This window comes from Bidens hawaiensis, unplaced genomic scaffold, assembly GCF_021521415.1.
Source record: "Bidens hawaiensis isolate Kalapana, Puna unplaced genomic scaffold, B.hawaiensis_p1.1 tig00019639_1, whole genome shotgun sequence".
Classification (NCBI taxonomy): Eukaryota; Viridiplantae; Streptophyta; class Magnoliopsida; order Asterales; family Asteraceae; genus Bidens; species Bidens hawaiensis.
In genome coordinates this window covers 291,766-314,035 of record NW_027492978.1, presented here as the reverse complement: position 1 = coordinate 314,035, position 22,270 = coordinate 291,766, and the positions used below count along the sequence as shown (strand labels likewise).

Sequence of the window (22,270 nt, the reverse complement as noted above, 5' to 3'; positions counted from 1 at the left end):
ATTTGTAAGTGTTAAGCCTTATGCGTGTAGCTATGCTGTGCGGGTAGCCTTCCCTGATGGCTTGTATCCGCAACTGCGGGAACAGGCGGGTTACTTTACCATTGGGAGGCTTTTCCCTGCGTATGCAGCTTGCATACTGCGCGTAGGCTTCTCTGAGCATGGTGGGTCCTGCGGGAGTAGATGGTCTTTGCGCAGACATCCCTGTTCAAGGTGAGTCATGCGGGACCAACTGAGCCCTGCTGGGACCTACCTCTTCAAGTATGGTTTTTGATTAAAAGCATATGTGTTTATGTTTACGCATTTGTTTTCAAATACAGGTAAAAATTATTTTCCATATGCAACAAATTAACTGATTGCTCATTGTTTAGATGTTATGGTGAGGGAAACAATGTTCACATGCCATGCTGATAAACACAGCCCATTTCCAACAGATTCGTTAGTATGCAAACCATAAATTGAATAGTTCCATTAACTAGAATTTCTTTTCTATAAGTTTTTGATTGTATCCTTTTTAGCTTTTGCTTGATATCGGCTTGCGGAAAGCTCAAAACAAACTGAGCTTATATAAACTTTTTTAATAAAGGAGCCATTGCTCGAGTTTCACTTGTTGAGCTTGAGCTGGCTTGAGAGCGTAGACGAGTCTGCTATCTGTTTGACTCTTACTATTTTTATTTAATATATCAAGTTATTTTATGTCTAAAGTTATGATAAAGTAAAATAATATATATTTTTGAGTTATTTTTGTGTCAATCTAAAGTCTGGGTCAACTTTGTTTCCGCCACTTATTTTCATACTCATATCATTGTCTATTCATGCGCAACTCCCAAGACCATCTACAAACTTGCCCAAGCTGGAATCGCAAGACCATGGGGAAAGTGGTCAATTTACTGAATGGAGAGTTAAATGATGCCAAAGGTATTTTAGGTATATTGAAAGTCATTTTGATCACTTTTTTTAGGTATTTTAGTTTATTGTTTTCACTTTTTTGTTGTTTAAATTTATCTTTTCTAGGGTCGAAAGTCATTTTGATCAACAACCTTTTTCACATTGTTGACTTTTTTTCGTCAACATTGAGGTCTGGTGCATGAATGTGCATCTATTGATTTGTTAGATAGTGAACCCCCACAACAAAGACGTCAGAGATTCCATGGTTAGCACCTCCAACTCCAACTGCAAGAAGACTATAGTATTTAAGGTCGTTTTGATGATTGTGTTATGTATTCATTTTTTTCCCATATGTGCATATATAAAGTTAGTTTTCGTGTAAATGGTCAGTTTCTCATCATTAAACATCGTTTCATGTTGAATATTTGTGACACCTGAAACACTATTCTTACAATGGATGTTCTTGTCAAACATTTTATTTTAATATACAACAGGCGATTTTGATTTTAGTCGACTAAGTTCATTTCTCATTGTGAGATTTGTTGATTTTGTGGTTAGTGACAGAAATAAGTACCACTATGCAAACGGGTATCCATTTGATGATAAAATGTTTTTTTTTTAATATTAAGTTTTTTAAGTGGTAAACGACTTACCTTTTTATTTTTGTTAACCTGTTTCATGAATCACACCATGGTTAGTAGTGTTAGACGGTTATTTAATCTTTTTATGAAAAGTTTTATTTTTTTTCACAAATAGAGGTTTTATACATTTGGAATTCATTTTGTTTGAACATCATTATCATGATAGCACTGGAACATGGACGTAATTAGCTAAGTTATTATCAAACAATATAAACTATTAATGTAAGTAATTAGCTGAATATGGACGTAGCAACTTTCATTTATAATACATGATATAAGAGCATTCTCATCCAATCCCTTAAAATCATGTGAGTGGAGTTTGCAAATTATAAGGTGATGTTGTGAGTCTAAATTATAGGGTGTGAAGTGAAAATGTAGTGATTTTTGTAAATTTGTGGAAACTTTGTTTGTCCATATTTATTTTTTAATATTTGTTGGATTGGTTGGGGGTAGAGTAGAGGGAAAAATGTAATGATAAAAGTATAAAAAAAATATTAATTAATTGAACAGAATAGAGAAATGTAATGTTTTTTTTTGTTTAATTATAGATATGAGGATGGAGGATAGGTTGAGAATGCTCTAACGATATAAGACTGGCGCAACACACAGTTGGAAAGAAATAAGCAACTGTAAAATATTATACGAATAAGAAAACTAACTGAAGACCACTTTGCAAATGTCGTTGTCCGCCGCATAGCGCGGGTTTCGTACTAGTATATATATATAAGGGATGGTTATTTTGAGAACCATGGTGAGTTTTAAGAACTTTAAGGACTCAATTTTGAACCACACATTTAATTAAATGATTTGAAATATGTGGCTGAGATTAAATTTAATTAAAAAATAAAGCATGAGAGAGAATAAGTATTTTTGATAATTACACAAGTTTAAACGTTAGTTACACATGTGTAAAAAGTCAATACGGTATGTAAAAAAATATTGTAAATTTTTGTACATCACTTACACTTACGTATTACACCTGTGTAAAAAAAAATTAAAAAAAAAATTGTTACGTTGAGTTCTTTCGAGTTCTTAAAACTCAAAGTGGTTCTCAAAAAAAATCAATCATATATATATATATATATATATATATATATATATATGTAAAATTCATAAATTGAACATGTGAATTAATAGTCAATTCCCTTAAAATGATCGATTATGTATGTTTATCGGGGATTGAACACAAAACATTTTTTTTTAAATGTTGTGGTTTACCAACTTAACTCGGATGAACTGATGATTATGTATGCTTAGTGCATGAATGTTGTTTACCTGTGTCGATTTCATTGGATCGATCTGACGGACAAACTTAGTTAAACAAAAACAACCACGTACCCAAGTGCGTATGCGCCCACATTTTGAAACCCCATTGGTGAAGACACGCCCACATGGCACTTAAAGTTTCGGCGTTTTCGCCCAAGTCTGTGTATATGTTGCAAGTTTATTTTTACATTTAACAATTTAATTTTCTTTGTGAATTTTCCTTTGTAATTGTCGTTTTTTTTCTCCTTAGTACATTCTCTCAAGCTCCTTGCTTGGTTTTAATGTATCCGTAGTTAAATAGTAATTTGCTTTTCTTTAGTTAGATGAGAATATCTTTATATTAAAAATCCCTGGTATTTGTGTTCCTATAAATCTTTGGTTATGCACAGCCCATTCTACAACAAATCTATACCTTCATATTATATTCTATCACACACCATTGGTTTTTCAATTTTAGTTCTTAATTCACGGCCATGGATATCATTTTCAAATTTCCAACAAGACCTATTATGTATTTCTAAGCTTAATTAGTTTAATTAAAATACGGGTTACCAACATACGAAAGACGACCGTCACACGTAAGCATTTATAAGTGGATTCCTCGGGTGTGGTTGGTGATCTGATATTGGCAAACGAACTATCTTTCTACAATTCTGTGTAGTTCTAACATGGATTTCTGAATCTAGAAGATGGATTTGTTGATGTTGAAGTTGTATTTCACAATTTTCAAAGTGTATATGTGAATCTTGACTATTAATCATGATGTAATGTTTTCGTCTTTATTTTATATGCAAGTTTATTAAATTTTGTATGTTAATGATGTAAGTTATTTTCTTCTTTAATTTATATGCAAGATTATAAATGGCATTACCTTTGTTGTATACTTTATTTTTAATATACAAATGATACACCATCTGTCTTTTAATTAAATTGCTAATGGAAAATATTTTATTATTTCTTTTTGTTAGTACATTTTCAATTATTGTTTATTTTTTTATACATAAATATAATACATTATGTATTGTTTAACTAAACGTGTAAAACTGACACCTACCTAGATTTAGCGTTTAAAAAATATATTTAATTTGGTAAATATTAAAGTTAATTAAATAGCATGCGTGTGTGGCAACGGTGTGGGGGTGTCTTTGTGGTAGCAGTTGTGTGGTGGTGTTTGTGTGACAACAGTTATATGGTAGCTAGTCTACTAGCGTCGATCAATAGTTAGTGCGAGAAAGAAAGCACAAGAATAGTGTAGCGACCAATTGTTCTTCTTGCTATGTTTTATATTAACCCTAGAATTTTCCGTTGGAAATAGTAAGGGAAAAGTCTGTCAATAATTATTTTAAAAAATGGATGTCTAATTCCTTGGTAAATACATACTGATTTTTGAGTGATTTGTCGATTGACTACTCTAAAAATTAGCTACTAGCGTGCCTCTTTGGCTTGAACTTTGCAAAAGACACCAATGATCGAGTGCTTAGGCCATAACATTGACAAATATGACAATTCTTACATATTAATTACATTACATCTTCAAGACTCCCCATATTTCTCGAGAGTTTTATGTTAGAATCGGGGTTTTAATCACATTAACGGTGTAACACAACCCAATATTTCACTAGAGAGGGAAACATATGCAAATAAATTAACACTATGTGTGTGCACATGAGAGAGAACATGCACACGTGAAAAACTTACAAAGACACTTACATCGAAATTATATAACTAAATAGGATTACATCCGGTGCGTTGCGCGTAAAACCCGAACGGTGGTAAAACTCAAGCGTTGTCGGTCTCAAACATTGAGATGGCAAGTCGATACGAATCCGGTCAGTTTCGATTATGTGTGTTAACCGGAACTAAAACCAAAATAAAATAAAAATTTTAATAATTGAGATGAAAGTAACTGTTCCCGAATGGATTGTTCTGAACACCTGGCACGAACCATGAACAGCGCTTATCACTCGAACCCAAAGTTGGGTAGGAAAAGCCTTAAACCTACACCACCATTTGGTTAGTATGTTGTACTCGACCCTCTAATGCCTCCAACACCAAGCCCCTCGTTCTTTTGATGCTATAATTTTTCCCTTGTGCAACCCTATAGGGTGCTGAATACACTACCAAGTGTCTTGTACAACGAAAGAAAATAAATTGGAAGACTTTCAAGGACCGACTTCACAAGAGTGATACAGCCCACAAACGACATGTCATTGCAAAATCTATATTTTTTTCATGTTAATCCCCATGAACAAGAAATGGCTTTAAAGTAAGAACAAGAAATTCCTAAGTTGATTTTAGTAAAAAATATATAAATGGATAATGCATGTTGTTTGATAATGCATGTTTCCATTCCTAGCCACCATGATTGTAGGATTGATTCATATGTTTCATTGGTTCACATTCACCATCCTCGTTATTATTATTGTTATGTATTCCATCTCCATCGCTTACACACATGACAAACCTAGTGTCTTTTAATAATTATGTTTCCATTAATTTACTATGTCTAAAGGACAGTCTTATACACGCGCCTACTAAAGAATAGATTAATATTTGTTGTGATAAAAAAAACACGTACACTTCAAAATTATACTAGGTGTTCATAGCGGGTTGACTCGGTACCATACTTTAATATATTTTTTAAATCAAATAATGATTCAAGATTGCAAAATTAAACATCACAAACACCGATGTGATTGAAAGTTTGAGGACCACAAACCATTGTTGTATTTTTGACTTTTTAACTTTATGTTTTGTTATTGCATTTTATTTTGTGGTTTTTACATATTTCCACTCTTTTAAGCCTTTAATATGTATTTCTTTAATGTAAAAGATTAATAAAATATTTCTCTTTTTTCATATCAAGTTATATAATTATCCTTTTGAATTTGAAATTTATTGAAGTCTCTTGCAGGTGTGACACTTTGGTTCGTTAGTGTATTAAACTTGAATATTTTGAATTTTGATGTCCAAGTTAGTTTATCGGCGCTTACGTTTTAAATGTAACATGAGTGGATGCGCGTTTATATCTTAGAATTTCAACGATGAGCAAATAGTATCAGGTATTGGTGCATATACTTAACTATGTAATTAAAGGCTTAAAAAGGGGAAATATAGAAATGCCTCTACTTCCTCTACTTGAAACACAATTTTAATAGGTGCATTTAATTAGTGATCAGATAGATTTTGGTTATTAAAACATTGTATTTTTTTTAACGGTAGTTAAATCACATATTTTTTATTGTTATTGAACTTTCGTCAGCCAACTTAACGATGTGTTGGGTTAAATCTTTAAAAAAAAGGTGATCCACATGTTAAGAAAGTGTGCATTTGTTTAAAAGCAGTGATACATCCAGAAAATTTACTCAAAGGTGCAAAATATGATTGGTTAGAAAAATGGATCAAGGTCAATTGAAATGTTAGCAACACTAAGTCGCCAACTTACATATGTGAGTCATTTGTGTGACCATCGTCATGGAAACTTATTCCCGAGGAAGACGTATGATGAGTTGATGACGGTTGAAAATAGCTTGACGGCTATAGGTAATAATAGGTGGTCGAGGTTGTCACAACATCATGCCTAAGATGGAGGTTGAAACCAAAAGTAAGTTGCAAAGGCCATGAGGAGCCCACTGCCCATGAATGGGTCATATACAAAGCCCACGTGTGCTTTGGGCTTTTAAAAAATCATCAATTTTAGAGAACCCTATGACCTAGAGGTGAAAAAAAAAACGAATCTAGAACCGGTTTTTTTTAATACACGGGTTTTTAATAACCGAACCCGTATCCGATTCTACCCATAGGGTACGGATAGGGTATGCTTTTCGGTACTAAAACCCGAACCCGAACCGGACCCGATTTGTACCCGGTAATACCCGAAAACCCGAACCGGTTCCATACCCGGAACCGGGTATTTCAAGTACCCGATGTATACCCGAAAAATGCCTTTAAAATACCCGAAAATACCCCTAAAAGTGGAACTTTTTAAAAAATTCAATCTATACCCGGAAAATAACCGGAAAAAAGCCCGAAAAATCCAACAAATAGGGTTTTTTAATATCCATAAATTGGGTATTCAAATACCCGGTTTTAGAATACCTGGTTCTATACCCTACCCGAACCCTATGCATAGGGTATGGTTTTTAGAGGCAATACCCGGACCCGAACCCGACCCGGGATTTACCAATACCTGATTTTCTAACACCCGATCATACCCGAACCTAGTTCTATACCCGAACCCGGGTATCTGAAAAACCTGATTTATGCACCTCTACTATGACCTGCTTTAATCAGACGACGATGACTACCAAGCTAGTGGTTTCCCAAACGATTTTTTACTTCCTGTTAAACATAACATAAACTTGGTTTTATAATTGTTTTTTTTTAATATATAAATTATTACTTACATATCAGTATATCACGATCTTTGGTGTTCACCTCTTTTTTATTTTCTTTTACAGATTATATTTTCTAAATAAGTGAGTTTTATAAGTATCCGTTTAAAAAAAGTTATTGTTTATCATAAAAGTCTTATAATCTTATAAAAATTATTTAAAATTTCTTTACAAGCTTTTTTTAAAAAAAAATTATTTATCAAGGGTGTACTTTTTTAATTAAATATTAGTTATTAGTTGTTAGTAACGTATTAAATAAGATCATTTAAATATAGCAAATTTATGTATATATACTAGAATGATGCCCGCGCGATGCAGCGGGTGTTTGAACCTGTTAATCACGTAACAAATATAAGTGTTTATGGTTCGGTTAAAACCTTGAAATCGTTTAAACCGGTCATTGGTTTGACTTCTTTTTTCTTTTTCTTTTTTTACTTTCGGTTTGTTGGTCGGTTTCAAAATTTTCAAGACGTAGTGAACGGTTGGTTCGCGGTTTATACTGGCAACCAGCCATAAGAAACCATACCAGACTGTAAATGTTGAATGCATTTTAATGTTTTTTATTATTAATTATTAGATATGTTTTGTAATATATATTAGATATAGTTAAAATTTAATTTAACATAATCTTTTTATTACAAATAACTTGGTTATACAACTTCAAATTAACCTAATTGCAGTATGATTCATTTTGTGATCTATGTTGTTATTATTTCACGTTCTAGATCTTCCAATAATATTTACCATTTATGTGGTTAAAAAAATCATTTTTTTATTTATGATTCTCTCAAGTATCATATTATGTTAGTGTTTAGTTAAAATTGATGTTACATTTAAATTAATAATTATTTTAAACTAAATTTATTATTAAAGTTTAAACTGTAAAACCAAACTGGAACCAGGCCGTTAGTAACGATTTTGTTTCAGCTTTCAAATGTTGGGTTTGGTTTTGGACGACAAAAAAATCAGTATTAACGGTTGGACTCACAAGTTTAACTTAAAAACCATCAAAACCGACACTGAACACCCCTACGTAACTTATTAATTTATTTAAAATGAAAAAAATTATAACAATATCATATCCAAATTAAAGAGAATAAAATGCTCGTTTTTATGGTGTAATTTTTTTATAAAAACATTAACGTTTGAAAAGGCTATAATCGTTTAAAAATCATGTGTGAGAAGTTAGTTTACAACTTAAATTAAAAACATAATATGGTTAAAGATGAGGGACTAAATTTGTAAGTTGAATGAATTGTATTTAAAAAACAAGTTTACCCTTACTAACACATGTATCTCATGCTTTAAATGTTGTAAATTAATTAAAAATGGGTGTCTTAATTTGCCCTTATTTGGGTTATTATATATAGTATAGATATACCTCGATGTTCATAACTTACGTTGAATTATTTCATGATAGTTAATGCAATTATCGTTATGAATGTTTTTGCAATATACTAAACTAGGCCACTTTACAAAAAAAATAAACCATATACGTTGAAAATAAAGTGGATACTAGTAAGTATATACACAAAAAATATATACTCAATAGAAAAAAACTGGAACAATATTTCAAAAGTAACGTTTTGAATTATGTATGAAAGTACTTTTAGAACTTGTTTCCAAAGAATCTTGTTCGTTTTTCCCAAAATAAAGATTAAAATGAATGTTTTAAAAGTGTAATAAAAGTTGTAACCGGATGTTGAGTTATCAACTTTTATTCATCGTTGTACGGAGTCTCCGACATTACTTAGTTTGTCGTCCAAAAATAAAATAGAAGATAAGTAATCACATCCATATTGGACGACCCATTGGGCTTTGGGCCCAAGTTAGTTATAAACTTATAATTCATAAATAGAACTTAACCCCTCGTACGGCGACCTCTCCCTAGGCCCACTCCTTAACTTTCTTCAAGATTTCAATATATGAGTGTGGGTTAATACCTAAATCTGGAAAATTGAATAGGCCTAACAGTTAAGCCTATAATTATATGTTATGATTTATAGTTTTACGGTATTGTCTGTGGAAAGTGTGGGAATTTTGTTAGTAGTGCCGTTTAAAGGCCTATAATATGACATGGCACGGATGTAAATGAGTAGAAAACTTGAGATAAATTTGAGCTTATTTAAATTTGAGCTTGACCTTTTTTTAACTTATGAGAGCACGCATTTGAGTTATTTTAAGCTTTACTACTATAGTTTGCACTGACTCGTCATTATTTTTTATTTAATTTATATGCATATATTTAATTTATATATATATATATATTCGTAAATATAAATTTTATAATCACATAATATATATTCTTTAGTTTACTTCCAACATGATTTTCTATATAATAATATTTATTAAATAAATGTATATTTTTATTAAATAAAAAGTTATATAAATAATAAAATCATTTAAGCTCGTGAGTGATTTGACTCGTTTAGTTTGTTTACACTCTCATGTGATACAAAGATTCTCCCTATATCATGTATAATTTTAATTTTTAAATTAGTTTTGTTGTTGGTAAAATTTTCTGGTCCGCTTCGTCTGGTTCGACCACTGAACATCGATTCAGATACTGGTACTAGGGATGGCGATTAGATAGGTTTGGGCGAGAATTGATAATCACAGTCTCACACATGTTTGTGAAATTGTGCCTCATACCCAATCCAATACCCATAAGCAGTGTTGCAAAACTCCCGACTAGGCACCGATTAATCCCCGATTAATCGCTAGTCCATAATTCATTGATTAATTTTGGGCTAGTCGGCCAATTAATCGGTTAACGGTCACATCCAGCCAAAATCGGCGATTTTTGACTATATTCCGACCAAAATCAGTGTTTTCCGGCGAGATTCCGACCCAAATCAACTGTTTTCGGCGAGATTGCAGCAAAAACTAGCGGTTTCCAACGAGATTCCAGCCAATTTCCGGCCAAAATTTGTTTGTGTATTATTAAAACTGAAAATTACGTATAAAAATGTATGTGTATGTATAAAGATGAAAAATATACATTAAAGTCCGATCCGATTAATCCCGATTAATCGCTAGTCCCCACGTCACCGCCCGACTAACGATTTTTGCAACATTGCCCATAAGATAATTATACAAGTCGATATCAAACTTACTTTCAGGTATCGGGTATTCCCGTTTATCATATAAAAATCGGTTGTGATTTTCACGTAGTTATTTTTTTTACAATTATAATTTTTAGATATTCCCATAATCGTCCTGCTGTCAACTCCAAAATGACAGCAGGTAAAATTTAAAGTTTAAACACATTCACTCTAATCTTACTGTCAGTTTAAAAACCTACATTAACCTGGTTGGTATCAAGGGTAAATTCATTTTACGCGTTGGTGGATAGAAGTGGGTGAAGGGGGGCCCCACCGGGGTTGGTGGGGGGTCCACATCAAAATTAGTAGGTGGTTTCTACGAGCACCCAACACCCATTCACACTATAAATACACCCCCATTCACTCCTAACCAATTCGTCTCTCTCTTAAGTCTTAACCTTAACCACCTCCTCCAGATCTCAATATTATTATTATTATTATTTCACATCCCCAAATTAAGGTACCAATTATTATTTCGTTTTGCATAGTTAGGTTTTACTTACAGATCTGGCTCATTTTGTTGTGGAATGACGTCAGATCTGTTAGATCTGGTTTGTTTGCGTCGATCTTTTGTCGTGAAGCTTTAAATGTGTATTATTGTTTAGGTTAAACTGTGAAAAGTTACTGCTAGATGACAGATCTTGTTGTTTGTGTTTCAACTTTTTGGTAAAGTACTGTTTAGGAGTAATTAATTAGAAAGTCAATTAATAAAAAGTCAACTGTATTGTATAGATTAGTACTTCATTAGTTGAAAATTGACTGTTAAGTGTTGGTTTATTATACTGATAGTTGTAGATCTTTAGTTTTTTAAGTCATTAGTGTGAGTATATGAACTAGAAATGAGCAAAAACCGAACTGTTAACTGAAAGTTATAATCAGAATTAACCATAACCGAAAAAGACTGACGGTATGGTTAAGTGAATCTGATTTACTGAAAAGAGTTCAGCGGGTCGTGCACGGTAACTCAACGACACCAAAGAATGATAACTTTGTTTTTAGCAGGATTGGTTTTGCCATTCAAAAGGGGTGGCGGCGGGGCAGCTTGTTGCCCGCTTACCTCCCCCTCTATCGTTATTGGATCTTTTTATTTTAATATGCAAATTTTATTTAACAAAAAAAAATAAAGAAAAATAACTGATCATTCGGTTATGGTTATGGTTAATGTGTCTTTGTTAACCTGACATGAACCCTAGTCGGCGGTTTATTCGCCCATGGTTAACCGACGGTGTGGTTATGATTATGGCTAAGCAACCGCCTAAATTACGAACAATATTGATTTGATGTTGACTTTAGTTATTAGATATGTATAAACTAAAAAGATTCCTTATCTTATTATTTGGAATAAAGTTGTTTTTAGATCTGTGAATTTGATTCTCAATTGTAGTGGATTAAAGCAGTAGATTCCAATATGTAACATTGTTTACCATTACTGTCACATTCATAGTGTGTTGTATTATCTATGATATGATAGAAGATATTTGTATTGGCATGACCTTGACACATCATATTGAACACTTTTTTTTGCATGTTTTAGTTAAGAGATGGAGACCTTCCTATTCACATCTGAGTCGGTCAACGAGGGACACCCCGACAAGCTCTGCGACCAGGTCTCGGACGCCATCCTTGACGCCTGCTTAGCACAAGACCTCGACAGCAAGGTTGCTTGTGAGACTTGCACCAAGACAAACATGGTCATGGTCTTCGGTGAGATCACCACCAAGGCGACTGTCGACTATGAGAAGATTGTCCGTGACACCTGCAGGGAAATTGGATTTACATCTGCTGATGTCGGTCTTGATGCTGACAACTGCAAGGTGTTGGTTAACATTGAGCAACAGAGTCCTGATATTGCTCAGGGTGTTCACGGACATTTGACCAAGAAGCCAGAGGAAATCGGTGCTGGTGACCAAGGTCACATGTTTGGTTATGCTACCGATGAGACACCCGAGCTTATGCCTTTGACTCACGTTCTTGCAACTAAGCTTGGTGCTAAGTTAACTGAAGTGAGGAAGAACAACACTTGCCCATGGCTCAGGCCGGACGGGAAGACCCAAGTGACCGTTGAGTACCGTAACGACAATGGTGCGATGGTTCCAATCAGGGTTCACACTGTTCTTATCTCAACCCAACACGATGAGACCGTGACAAATGACCAAATTGCTGCTGATCTTAAGGAGCACGTGATCAAGCCCGTCATCCCTGCTCAGTACCTTGATGAGAAGACCATCTTCCACTTGAACCCATCGGGTCGGTTTGTGATCGGTGGTCCACATGGTGATGCGGGTCTGACCGGGAGGAAGATTATTATTGACACATACGGTGGATGGGGTGCTCACGGTGGTGGTGCTTTCTCCGGGAAAGATCCAACTAAGGTGGACAGGTCTGGTGCGTACATTGTGAGGCAAGCAGCCAAGAGTGTTGTGGCCTCGGGGCTTGCACGCAGGTGCATTGTGCAGGTGTCTTATGCTATTGGTGTCGCTGAGCCATTGTCTGTGTTTGTGGATACGTACAAGACTGGAACAATCCCGGATAAGGATATCCTTGCTCTGATTAAGGAGAACTTTGACTTTAGGCCCGGGATGATGGCAATTAATCTTGACTTGAAGAGGGGTGGGAACTACAGGTACCAGAAGACTGCTGCTTACGGTCACTTTGGACGTGATGATCCCGACTTCACCTGGGAGATCGTTAAGGATTTGAAGCCCAAAGCTTGAGTGTAACAGTTTCATGAGAATGATTCTTTGGCCCTGAATACGGCTCACGGAAAATAAACAAGGTTTTGTTGATTTTCGGTAGCTTTAAGATGGGAAAACATACGTAGGATCCTTTTGTTTGTTTGGTCATATGTTGTCTTTGGTTGTTTGTGTTTCTGTGTCTTTTTCTTTAATATTTGGTTGCTGGGATTTCAAAACTTTGATGGAGATGCATATGTTACTACTTACATGTACTATGGAACTCAAGTTATTGAATTATCAACTTGCTATCAATTATGTCAAGTATGACATCTTATTAATATCATGAATGACGTCAATGAGACATTGATAAAGTTATGTGCCGGGATCAATCATGGCTGACAAGCTTGAACAAAATTCTTGTCACCATAAGTATTTGCAATATATCAGTCTCAACTTTTTATGCATCCATGGAATGTGACATCATGAACCATGGGATTTGTATATAAGAATTGGATTCGAGTTTATTTACGCCTGCTAAGGTAATGCAACCGGTAAATTTATGCCAACCTAAATTAAATAAAAGATTAAGATGGGTCATTCTTAAAACTCAATGTTGGCTTGAAATGGGTCCAAATGAGTGAGCATACATCATTTTGTCTCCTCCATCCCGATCCCACCATCTAAACATTGTTGTCTCCACCATCTATTAGTAGTCAGTCGCCTATGCCATCAACGCAACCACCACTATTGCCGCCGCCACAACTGTTGTGATAGCAACTACTTTTTCCTCTGTCGTTTTCATCTCATTTGCTAGTGCCTCCAAATACCGCTGTTACATAGAAGATATGATGTAATAGGTTTTATTTGTTTTATAGTTGCCACAGGTCACCATAAAAATAAAAATAACATGTAAACTCATATTGAGCAAACCAAAATGATAATTTTTTTTAAATGATCCAGTTTGGACTTGACACCTAACCTAACCTAACCTAACCTAACCTGCCTGATCTGCCCTTCTTACATGTGCCCTTTATGTCACTGATTAAAAGGACCTTTAGGTTATACTAGAACATTGTACATTAGATATTTGTATAAAAACTTTCCCAAAAATATTGAATCATATGTTCATTAGTATAAATAAGGTGACTTCGTTTATCACCTGAAAATCTAGCTCTCAGCTGTCAAATGTTCCCAGACAATATAATGTGTCTGGGAATCTCGCATTCCTCTATTAGTTGTATGCATTGTTATGAGTAAAATAACACTAAAGTTAGTAGACATAAAATGCCGAATGGAAGCTTGGAAACCTAACCCCATGACATTTACTCATTTAGCCATCTTAAAAGAATTGAAAGAGATTGTTATCTGGAATAGCACCCTACAAAATTAGATCAATACCCTCTTGTTCTATTCCGACTCCCTGAGAGCCCACGACAGGGCTAGACATTTGTCTCCTTCCCCTCTTTACTATTCGTCAGATCGCTATGAATTTGAAAACTAAAATATTGGTAAAAAGATATGTCCCTGAATTGTTGTACTTCATGCAGCTAAAGTTGCAGCTTGAGCTGAACTTGTAACATGAGTAATCAATATATGATCATCATCCGATATTCCGATCAAACTGGCATTGATCTTTTCACAAAATTCTACAAAGGCAGCATCTGGAACAGCAATACTCAAATCAGCAAGCTGTACATGATTTAACTTGATTTCAGATTTGGTAAGGGCTACCGAAGACCTTCTCTTCTTCACATTGATCCTGCAGAAAAATTTAACAATTAATACAAGTTCAAATTCGTTTCAATGGCTTCTAACACAAATTGAAAAAAAAAAACTACGCGAGAGCACTTTGTTTTGAAAAAAAAAATAAAGATCGAAAAGACGAGAAAGAAACATGCTTTATTTCATTTAAAGTCAAATAGTTTTAATTCACATTAGTTTTGTAAACCAAAAATAAATCAAAACCAACTAACCAAGTGTATGATTTGCAATTAATGTTTAAAAGAGCAGTTTCACTTCCTCGAATACACGAACACATGCTAACAACCTCTTGTCTGGGACTCTGGTCAGATTTACACTTTTAAAACATAAGCAAGAAAACAAAAAAAACATAGCCAAACAAGACTAAAGATATGCGAAAGAAGAGATACATCCCAACTTCTTCAGAGACAGAATACCTACAGTCCTACAAAAAACCATAATTTATGGTAGGCATACCTGGTGAAGACAGGTCCAAGATACAATGAACTCTCATAAAAATTGGTTATCTTGACAAGACAATCTTAGAAAGAACCACTCTTGACCAACCTGCACGATATGAAAAAGATTAGATCTTGACACTTTTCAATCCCAAAATAAAAAAACAATATGAACGGATTTTTCAGGGTATTATTGCTTACATCAGTATAATCAAGTCAAACGTATGACTCTGATTGGTGTATAGCCATCAGCAGTGTTTCAAGACTAGAGCTTGAAAACAGTTCTCCAGAAGAATCTTTTCTTTCAAGATTGCTCTTAAATCATTATATAAGTTTTATGTTATTTTACTTTATAACGTAAGCTTGAAAAACTTTCTAAGCACTTCCTTAGACTCATTATCCAACTTATGTGTGGACAACAACTTCACTAGGTTAGTTGACGTGTGTGCATCTGCAGAAAAACCAGCATCAAGCATTCTTCTAAGAAACTGAATCGCCATTTTCGTCTCATTCCATCTAAGAAATCCCTGAACAATTATATTAAAAGTGAACGCATCGGGCATGCAGCCTGCAACCATCATATCCTGGAGCAAGTGATTTGCATCCTTAAGTTTACCATTTTTTAATAAACCATTCATCAAAATATTATACGTACGTAGGTTAGCCTGCAAACCTTTAGAAGAAAGATCCCGAAAAAGTTCCTGGCCGACATCAATTTTCCCAGCTTTACACATGCCATCAATGAGAATATTCCAAAGAACAATATTAGGGCGCACTCCAACACATTCCATAGTTCTTAATAGTGCTAATGCATCATCAAACTTTTCATTTTTATATAACGAATCTATCAAAGTAGAGTAAGTAACAATAGTTGGAACTAGGTCATGATTTTGAATATCATCAAGAAGCAAAAGTGCATCCTTGAGTCTGCCAACATGGCACAAGCCGTTGATGAGAGTATTGTAGGTCACAATGGTGGGATTAACTCGTTTTCCATTCATTTCCTTAAACAATCTCAAGGCTTCACTTATCATTCTGCTCTTGCAATAACCGTTTATTAAAATATTATATGTATAAAAACCGGGGTCTAATCCTAACTCAGGAAGTTTCCTGAAAAGCTCTTCACCGACTTCAACTTTTCCAGCTTTACACATACCATCAATGAGAATATTGTATAAATCAATATTAGGAACCACTTTAATCTCTTCCATCGTCCTAAACAACGTGACAGCTTCATCAAATTTCCCATTTTTAAACAAAAAATCAATCAACGTAGAGTACGCAACAACATCAGGAACCAAACCACAATCTTGCATTTCATCAAAACGAAGAAGCGCATCGTCAATTCTACCAACTCGACACAAACCGTTAATAAGAGTCGTGTACGTTACAACATCAGGAAGTATTCTCTTTTCACACATTTCCTTAAACAGACTCAATGCTTCATCTAATCTCTTCATCTTGCAGAACCCGTTAAATAAAACATTATACGTAACAACATCAGGCACACATCTATACGACCTCATAACACCAATCACATCACCCGAATCCCTAATCTTACCATCTTTACATAACGAATGAATTAATATATTAAACGTAACCACATTCGGCGAAACGTTTCTCCCGAGCATTTCATCGAACAGTTGGTGTGCGCCTTCCTGTAAACCCAACTCACACAACCCTTTAATCAAACAGTTGAACGTCGTAACATCCGGTCGAACCCCTTTACCGATCATCTCACAGTACACATCCACCGCCTCCGTTACCCGCTTACTTCTGCACAAACCATTAACAACGACATTATAATAATGCACACCCATCTTACAATTCTGATTTCTTTCCATCTCTCTGAGCATAATAACAGCAGCTTGAGTGTCACCTGACTTACATAACCTCCGGAGAGTTGCAGCCACGTCAGCTTGAAACCCTAACTTGGGTTGTGATGTTTGATCATCAGTATGGATTTGATTCAATTGGTGAACTGGGTTAACAATTGTGCTATCGATTATGGTTTTAAAGGGGATTAATGAGTCTCTAAGCTCGCGGATTAAGTTTCTTGATGGGAAATTAATTTTAATTTTGGGGTTTAGAGAAGAAGCAGCAGCAGCTTGTCTCATTGATATGGGTTTTACTAAACCCTAATTTGGGATTTCATACTAAACCCCCAAAACTGAAACTAGTCCATGAACAAATGGTTGTGTACTTGTGTTATGTATGTTGACCTTTGAAAAATAATTTCCCAATCAAACTATTACAATGAAGTAAATATTGTTGTAAAACAAGCCTACAAGCAAGAAGGTGAGAATTAGGGAGAGAACAAATTTATATTATTAATTGGTGTATCATACAATAAAATACTTATATGTATTTTTAAGGAGATAAAAACTTAAGGAAAAGCCAATCTATATTTAGGAGATGATAATCATAATAATAAACACAATAATATCTATATTCATAATACTCCCCATTGATTATCAATTTCATACGCTTTATGTTGCCTCATTAAAAACCTTGCCAGGAAAACCCAGTGGGACAAAACCTTAGCTAAGGGAAAAAGAGTGCAACGCGTATTTTCTCCCCCTGATGAGAATCATTTAAGCTCCTTGAGTCGACGCATCCCAATCCCATGAACCAATTTCTTAAATGTTGAAGTCGGAAGTGATTTGGTAAACAAATCTGCTAAATTGTCACTGGAACGAACTTGTTGGACGATAACATCTCCACTTTTTTGCAAATCATGTGTGAAAAAGAACTTTGGCGAAATATGCTTGGTTTTGTCACCTTTGATATAGCCCTCCTTAAGTTGAGCAATGCATGCTACGTTTTCTTCCTGTAAAACCGTCGGCCCCTCGTCTTCGGAAGAAATACCACAATATCCACGAATATATTGTATTACCCTTCTTAACCAAAAAACATTCTCGACTAGCTTCATAGATTGCTATTATTTCCGCGTGATTAGATGAAGTTGATGTGATTGTCTGCTTTACTGAACGCCATGAAATTGCAGTACCTCCATACGTGAACAAATATCCAGTTTGAGATCGACCTGTATGAGGATCAAAAAAATAACATGCATCTGCAAAACCAACCAAACTTGTTTTCGATTGGTTAGTGAAATACAAACCCATATCTTTTGTACCTTGGAGATATCGAAATATTTGTTTGACTCCATTCCAATGTCTTCTAGTCGGACATGAGCTATATCTTGCCAATAAGTTTAAAGAAAACGACATATCCGGTCGTGTATGGCTGGCAAGAAACATTAGTGCACCAATTGCACTTAGATATGGTACTTCTGGATCAAGAATTTCTTCTCTATCTACCGGAGGTCGGGATGGGTCTTTCTCAACATCCAGTGCCCTTACGACCATCGGAGTACTTAATGGATGCGATTTCTCCATATAAAATCTTTTGAGTAATTTTTCAGTGTAATTTTCTTGGTGCACAAGAATTCCATCTTTAAGATGTTCAATTTGTAACCCAAGACAAAACTTTGTCTTTCCAAGATCTTTCATTTCAGATTCTTGTTTCAAGTACTCAATCGCCTTTTGGAGCTCCCCCAGAGTTCCAATTATATTCAAGTCATCGACATATACAGCAATTATGACATATTCAGATTCTGACCTCTTTATAAAAATACATGGACATACATAATCATTTTTATATCCTTCTTTCAACAAATATTCACTAAGGCGATTATACCACATACGTCCAGATTGTTTTAGCCCATATAAAGATTTGTTTAACTTAATTGATAGATGTTCTCGAGAACTAGATTTATATGATGTTGGCAATTTGAATCCTTCAGGAAGTTTCATGTAGATATCAGTATCAAGTGAGCCATAGAGGTAGGCTGTCACAACATCCATTAGACGCACATCAATCCCTTCTTACATTACCAGACTAATAAGATAACGAAACGTCGTCGCATCCATCACCGGAGAATATGTCTCCTCATAATCAATTCCAGGTCTTTGAGAAAATCCTTGTGCTGCCAATCGTGCCTTATATCGTGTAATCTCATTTTTCTCATTACGTTTTCGCACAAAGACCCATTTTTATCCAACGGGCTTTACACCTTTAGGTGTATGGACTACAGGTCCAAAAACTTCTCGTTTCGCAAGGGAATTTAATTCTGTCTCAATTGCGTCTTTCCATTTTGGCCAATCATTTCTGTTTTTACATTCATTGACAGATTTTGGTTCTTGATCCTCATTGTTTTCCATTACTTCTAGCGCTACATTGTATGAAAAATTGTCATCGACGTCCACTATATTTCGGTTCCATACCTTTCTAGACATAATATAATTTATTGAGATCTCTTCGTTTTCAGGTACCTGAGGTTCTTCTGGAACCATTATGTCTAGTGTCTCTTCAAGAGACTCCTTTTCGGGCATTGCAGTTACCTCGACAAGACCATCTATATTACTTGCTCCTTTTTTCTTTCGAGGATTTTTATCTTTAGAACCGATTGGTCTACCACGCTTTAGGCGGGCATTAGACTCATTACCAATACGTGGTTGTCCATCAGGGACACCAATTTTTATTGGAGCATTAACAGCTGGTATATGTGACTTAGTCACTCTCTTCGGGTCAGTAAATGCGTATGGTAATTGATTTGCTAATTCTTGTAAATGAATTATCCTTTGAACTTCTGTTTCACATTGTTTAGTTCGAGGATCAAGATGAGATAATGATAGTTCATTCTAAATTATATTGTTTTCCACCTGTTTTTCGTCTCCCCCTAATGTTGGGAAGGTTGATTCATCAAAATGACAATCACCAAATCGAGCCGTAAATAAATCTCCCGTTGATGGCTCTAAATACTTAATGATAGATGATGATTCATACCCAACATATATTCCTAGCCTCCTTTGAGGTCCCATCTTTGTGCGTTGTGGTGGAGCGATTGGAACATATACGGCACAACCAAAAATTCTTAGATGAGAAATATTTGGTTCCTGACCAAAAACCAATTTTAATGGGGATGAAGTATGATAACTCGTTGGTCTGATGCGAATTAGTGTTGATGCATGTAAAATCGCATGCCCCCAAGAAGTAACTGGTAGTTTTGATTTCATAATCATCGGTCTTGCAACCATTTGAAGTCGCTTGATAAGCGTTTCGGCAAGTCCATTTTGTGTATGTACATTAGGTACAGGGTGCTCTACACTTATCCCAATAGACATGCAATAATCATTAAATGGTTGGGATGTAAACTCACCAGCATTATCTAATCGAATTTTCTTAATGGGGTGATCTGGGAAATGTGCTCTTAGTCTTATCAACTGAGCAAGTAGTCGTGCAAATGCCATATTACGACTTGATAGTAAACACACATGTGACCATCTAGTTGATGCATCAATTAACACCATAAAATATCTAAATGGTCCACTAGGAGGGTGTATAGGCCCACATATATCCCCGTGTATTCTTTCCAAGAAAGTAAGGGATTCACTCCCCACTTTAACTGGTGATGGGCGAGTAATCAACTTGCCTTTTGAGCATGCAACACATGTAATGTCCTTAGTTTGAAGAACCCTTTGGTTCTTTAAAGAGTGCCCACATGAATCTTCTATAATTCTTCGCATCATTATTGACCCGAGATGGACTAACTGGTCATGCCAAACCATAAAGTTTTCTTTGTCCATAAACTTTTTGTTTATGACCATATTAGATTCAATTGCAAAAATTTTAGTGCAATACAAACCGGAGGCAAGTGCGGGTAGTTTTTCTAATACATGCTTTTTACCCGATTTCATACTTGTGATTTGAAGGTACTCATTATGCCCCTCACTTATTGTCTCAACATGATATCCATTTAGACGAATATCTTTAAAGCTTATTAGATTTCTTTGAGACAATGGGGAAAATAAAGCATTGTTAAATTTAAATTGTGTTCCACCAGGTAACACAACACAAGCTTCTCCAAAACTTTCAATTAATTTTGTACTACCAGATATAGTACTAACGCTTGCTTCTTTTATAACTAAATTAGAAAAATAGTTCATTTTCTTGAGAATTGTATGTGTGGTTGCACTGTCTATTAAACATATATCTTCACCATTAATAGGGAGTTTAGTTAACCACTCCATATGCTTCAAAATAAAATAAAATAAAATAAAGTTGCATAAATAAAACATTCAAGATACTTCAAGCATAAAAAAACGAAAACATAACGTCTAGTGTGCTTCAAAACAAAAACATAATCTTAAACATAAAGTCTAAAATAAACATTAAGCAAATAGCATAACTTAAATCAAATAATTCATATGTGAAAAAATCGCAAGCATCCAACTGGGTTGTATCAGCCAAAATATCACCAGAATCCAAATTAATTGGATCAGCAAGGAAATCATCATAATCCAATTTAGTTGCATCATTAGTAAAATCACCAACATCCATGTGAGTATCTTCATTAAGGTCTTTTTGACCACCGGGGATATCAACACTTCCATCATCATATGTGAAATGTGTCTCAATTTCTTTTCCTTTGCCTTTGATGGATTGTTGGTAAAGCTCCACCAAGTGTTTAGGCGTTCGACATGCACGAGCCCAATGGTTATTACTTCCACACCTATGACATGCATTTGGTGTAGTTTCGCTTTTCTTTTTACCCTTTTCATCATTAGATTTCTTTTCATTACCATGCCACTTTTGGTGGGCTTTTGGGTTTCTAAACTGAACACCATGATGATTCCCCCGGTTATATCCACGTCCACGACCATGACCACGACCACGTTGGTAATCACGACCACGACCGCGTCCACGATTTCCACTTTGGCCCATTATATGTTGCCACATTCGCTTCTGGGAATGGGGCTGTACCAGCTGGACGGGTCTCATGATTTTTCATGAGAAGCTCATTGTTTTGCTCGGCCACAAGCAAACAAGATATAAGCTCAGAATACTTGGTGAAACCCCTTTCACGATATTGTTGCTGCAACAACATATTTGAAGCATGAAAGGTGGAGAATGTTTTTTCCAACATCTCCTTATCAGTAATGTTTTCACCACACCGAATCAGTTGTTACGTGATTCTAAACATTGCCGAGTTATACTCGGTTATAGACTTAAAGTCTTGCAATCTTAAGTGAATCCACTCGT

General features: G+C 35.0%; 2 protein-coding genes across 4 annotated transcripts; one reads left to right on the top strand and one right to left on the bottom strand.

Moving 5' to 3' along the window:
- Nucleotides 1–11,807: 11,807 nt before the first annotated feature.
- Nucleotides 11,808–13,286, top strand: LOC143558754 (S-adenosylmethionine synthase 3-like). The gene has a single exon (XM_077047530.1). The coding sequence runs from the start codon at nt 11,832–11,834 to the stop codon at nt 13,002–13,004; it is 1,173 nt and encodes a 390-aa protein (XP_076903645.1). The 5' UTR covers nt 11,808–11,831; the 3' UTR covers nt 13,005–13,286.
- Nucleotides 13,287–14,612: 1,326 nt separating this feature from the next.
- LOC143558753 (uncharacterized) lies at nt 14,613–17,381 on the bottom strand. 3 transcript variants are annotated; one of them, XM_077047529.1, is made up of 2 exons: nt 15,837–17,381; nt 15,564–15,747 (listed from the first exon to the last, which is right to left on the bottom strand). In XM_077047529.1, the coding sequence occupies exons 1-2, from the start codon at nt 17,278–17,280 to the stop codon at nt 15,704–15,706; spliced, it is 1,488 nt and encodes a 495-aa protein (XP_076903644.1). In that variant the 5' UTR covers nt 17,281–17,381; the 3' UTR covers nt 15,564–15,703. The 3 variants fall into 3 exon arrangements, with proteins under 3 accessions (XP_076903642.1, XP_076903644.1, XP_076903643.1); XM_077047528.1 differs by having other exon boundaries at nt 15,591–15,747; nt 15,819–17,381; XM_077047527.1 differs by having other exon boundaries at nt 14,613–17,381.
- Nucleotides 17,382–22,270: the final 4,889 nt, after the last annotated feature.

Coding starts and splice junctions, on each gene's coding strand:
- LOC143558753 (XM_077047527.1), bottom strand. CDS start 17,280: ATGAGACAAGCTGCTGCTGCTTCTTCTCTAAACCCCAAAATTAAAATT.
- LOC143558754 (XM_077047530.1), top strand. CDS start 11,832: ATGGAGACCTTCCTATTCACATCTGAGTCGGTCAACGAGGGACACCCC.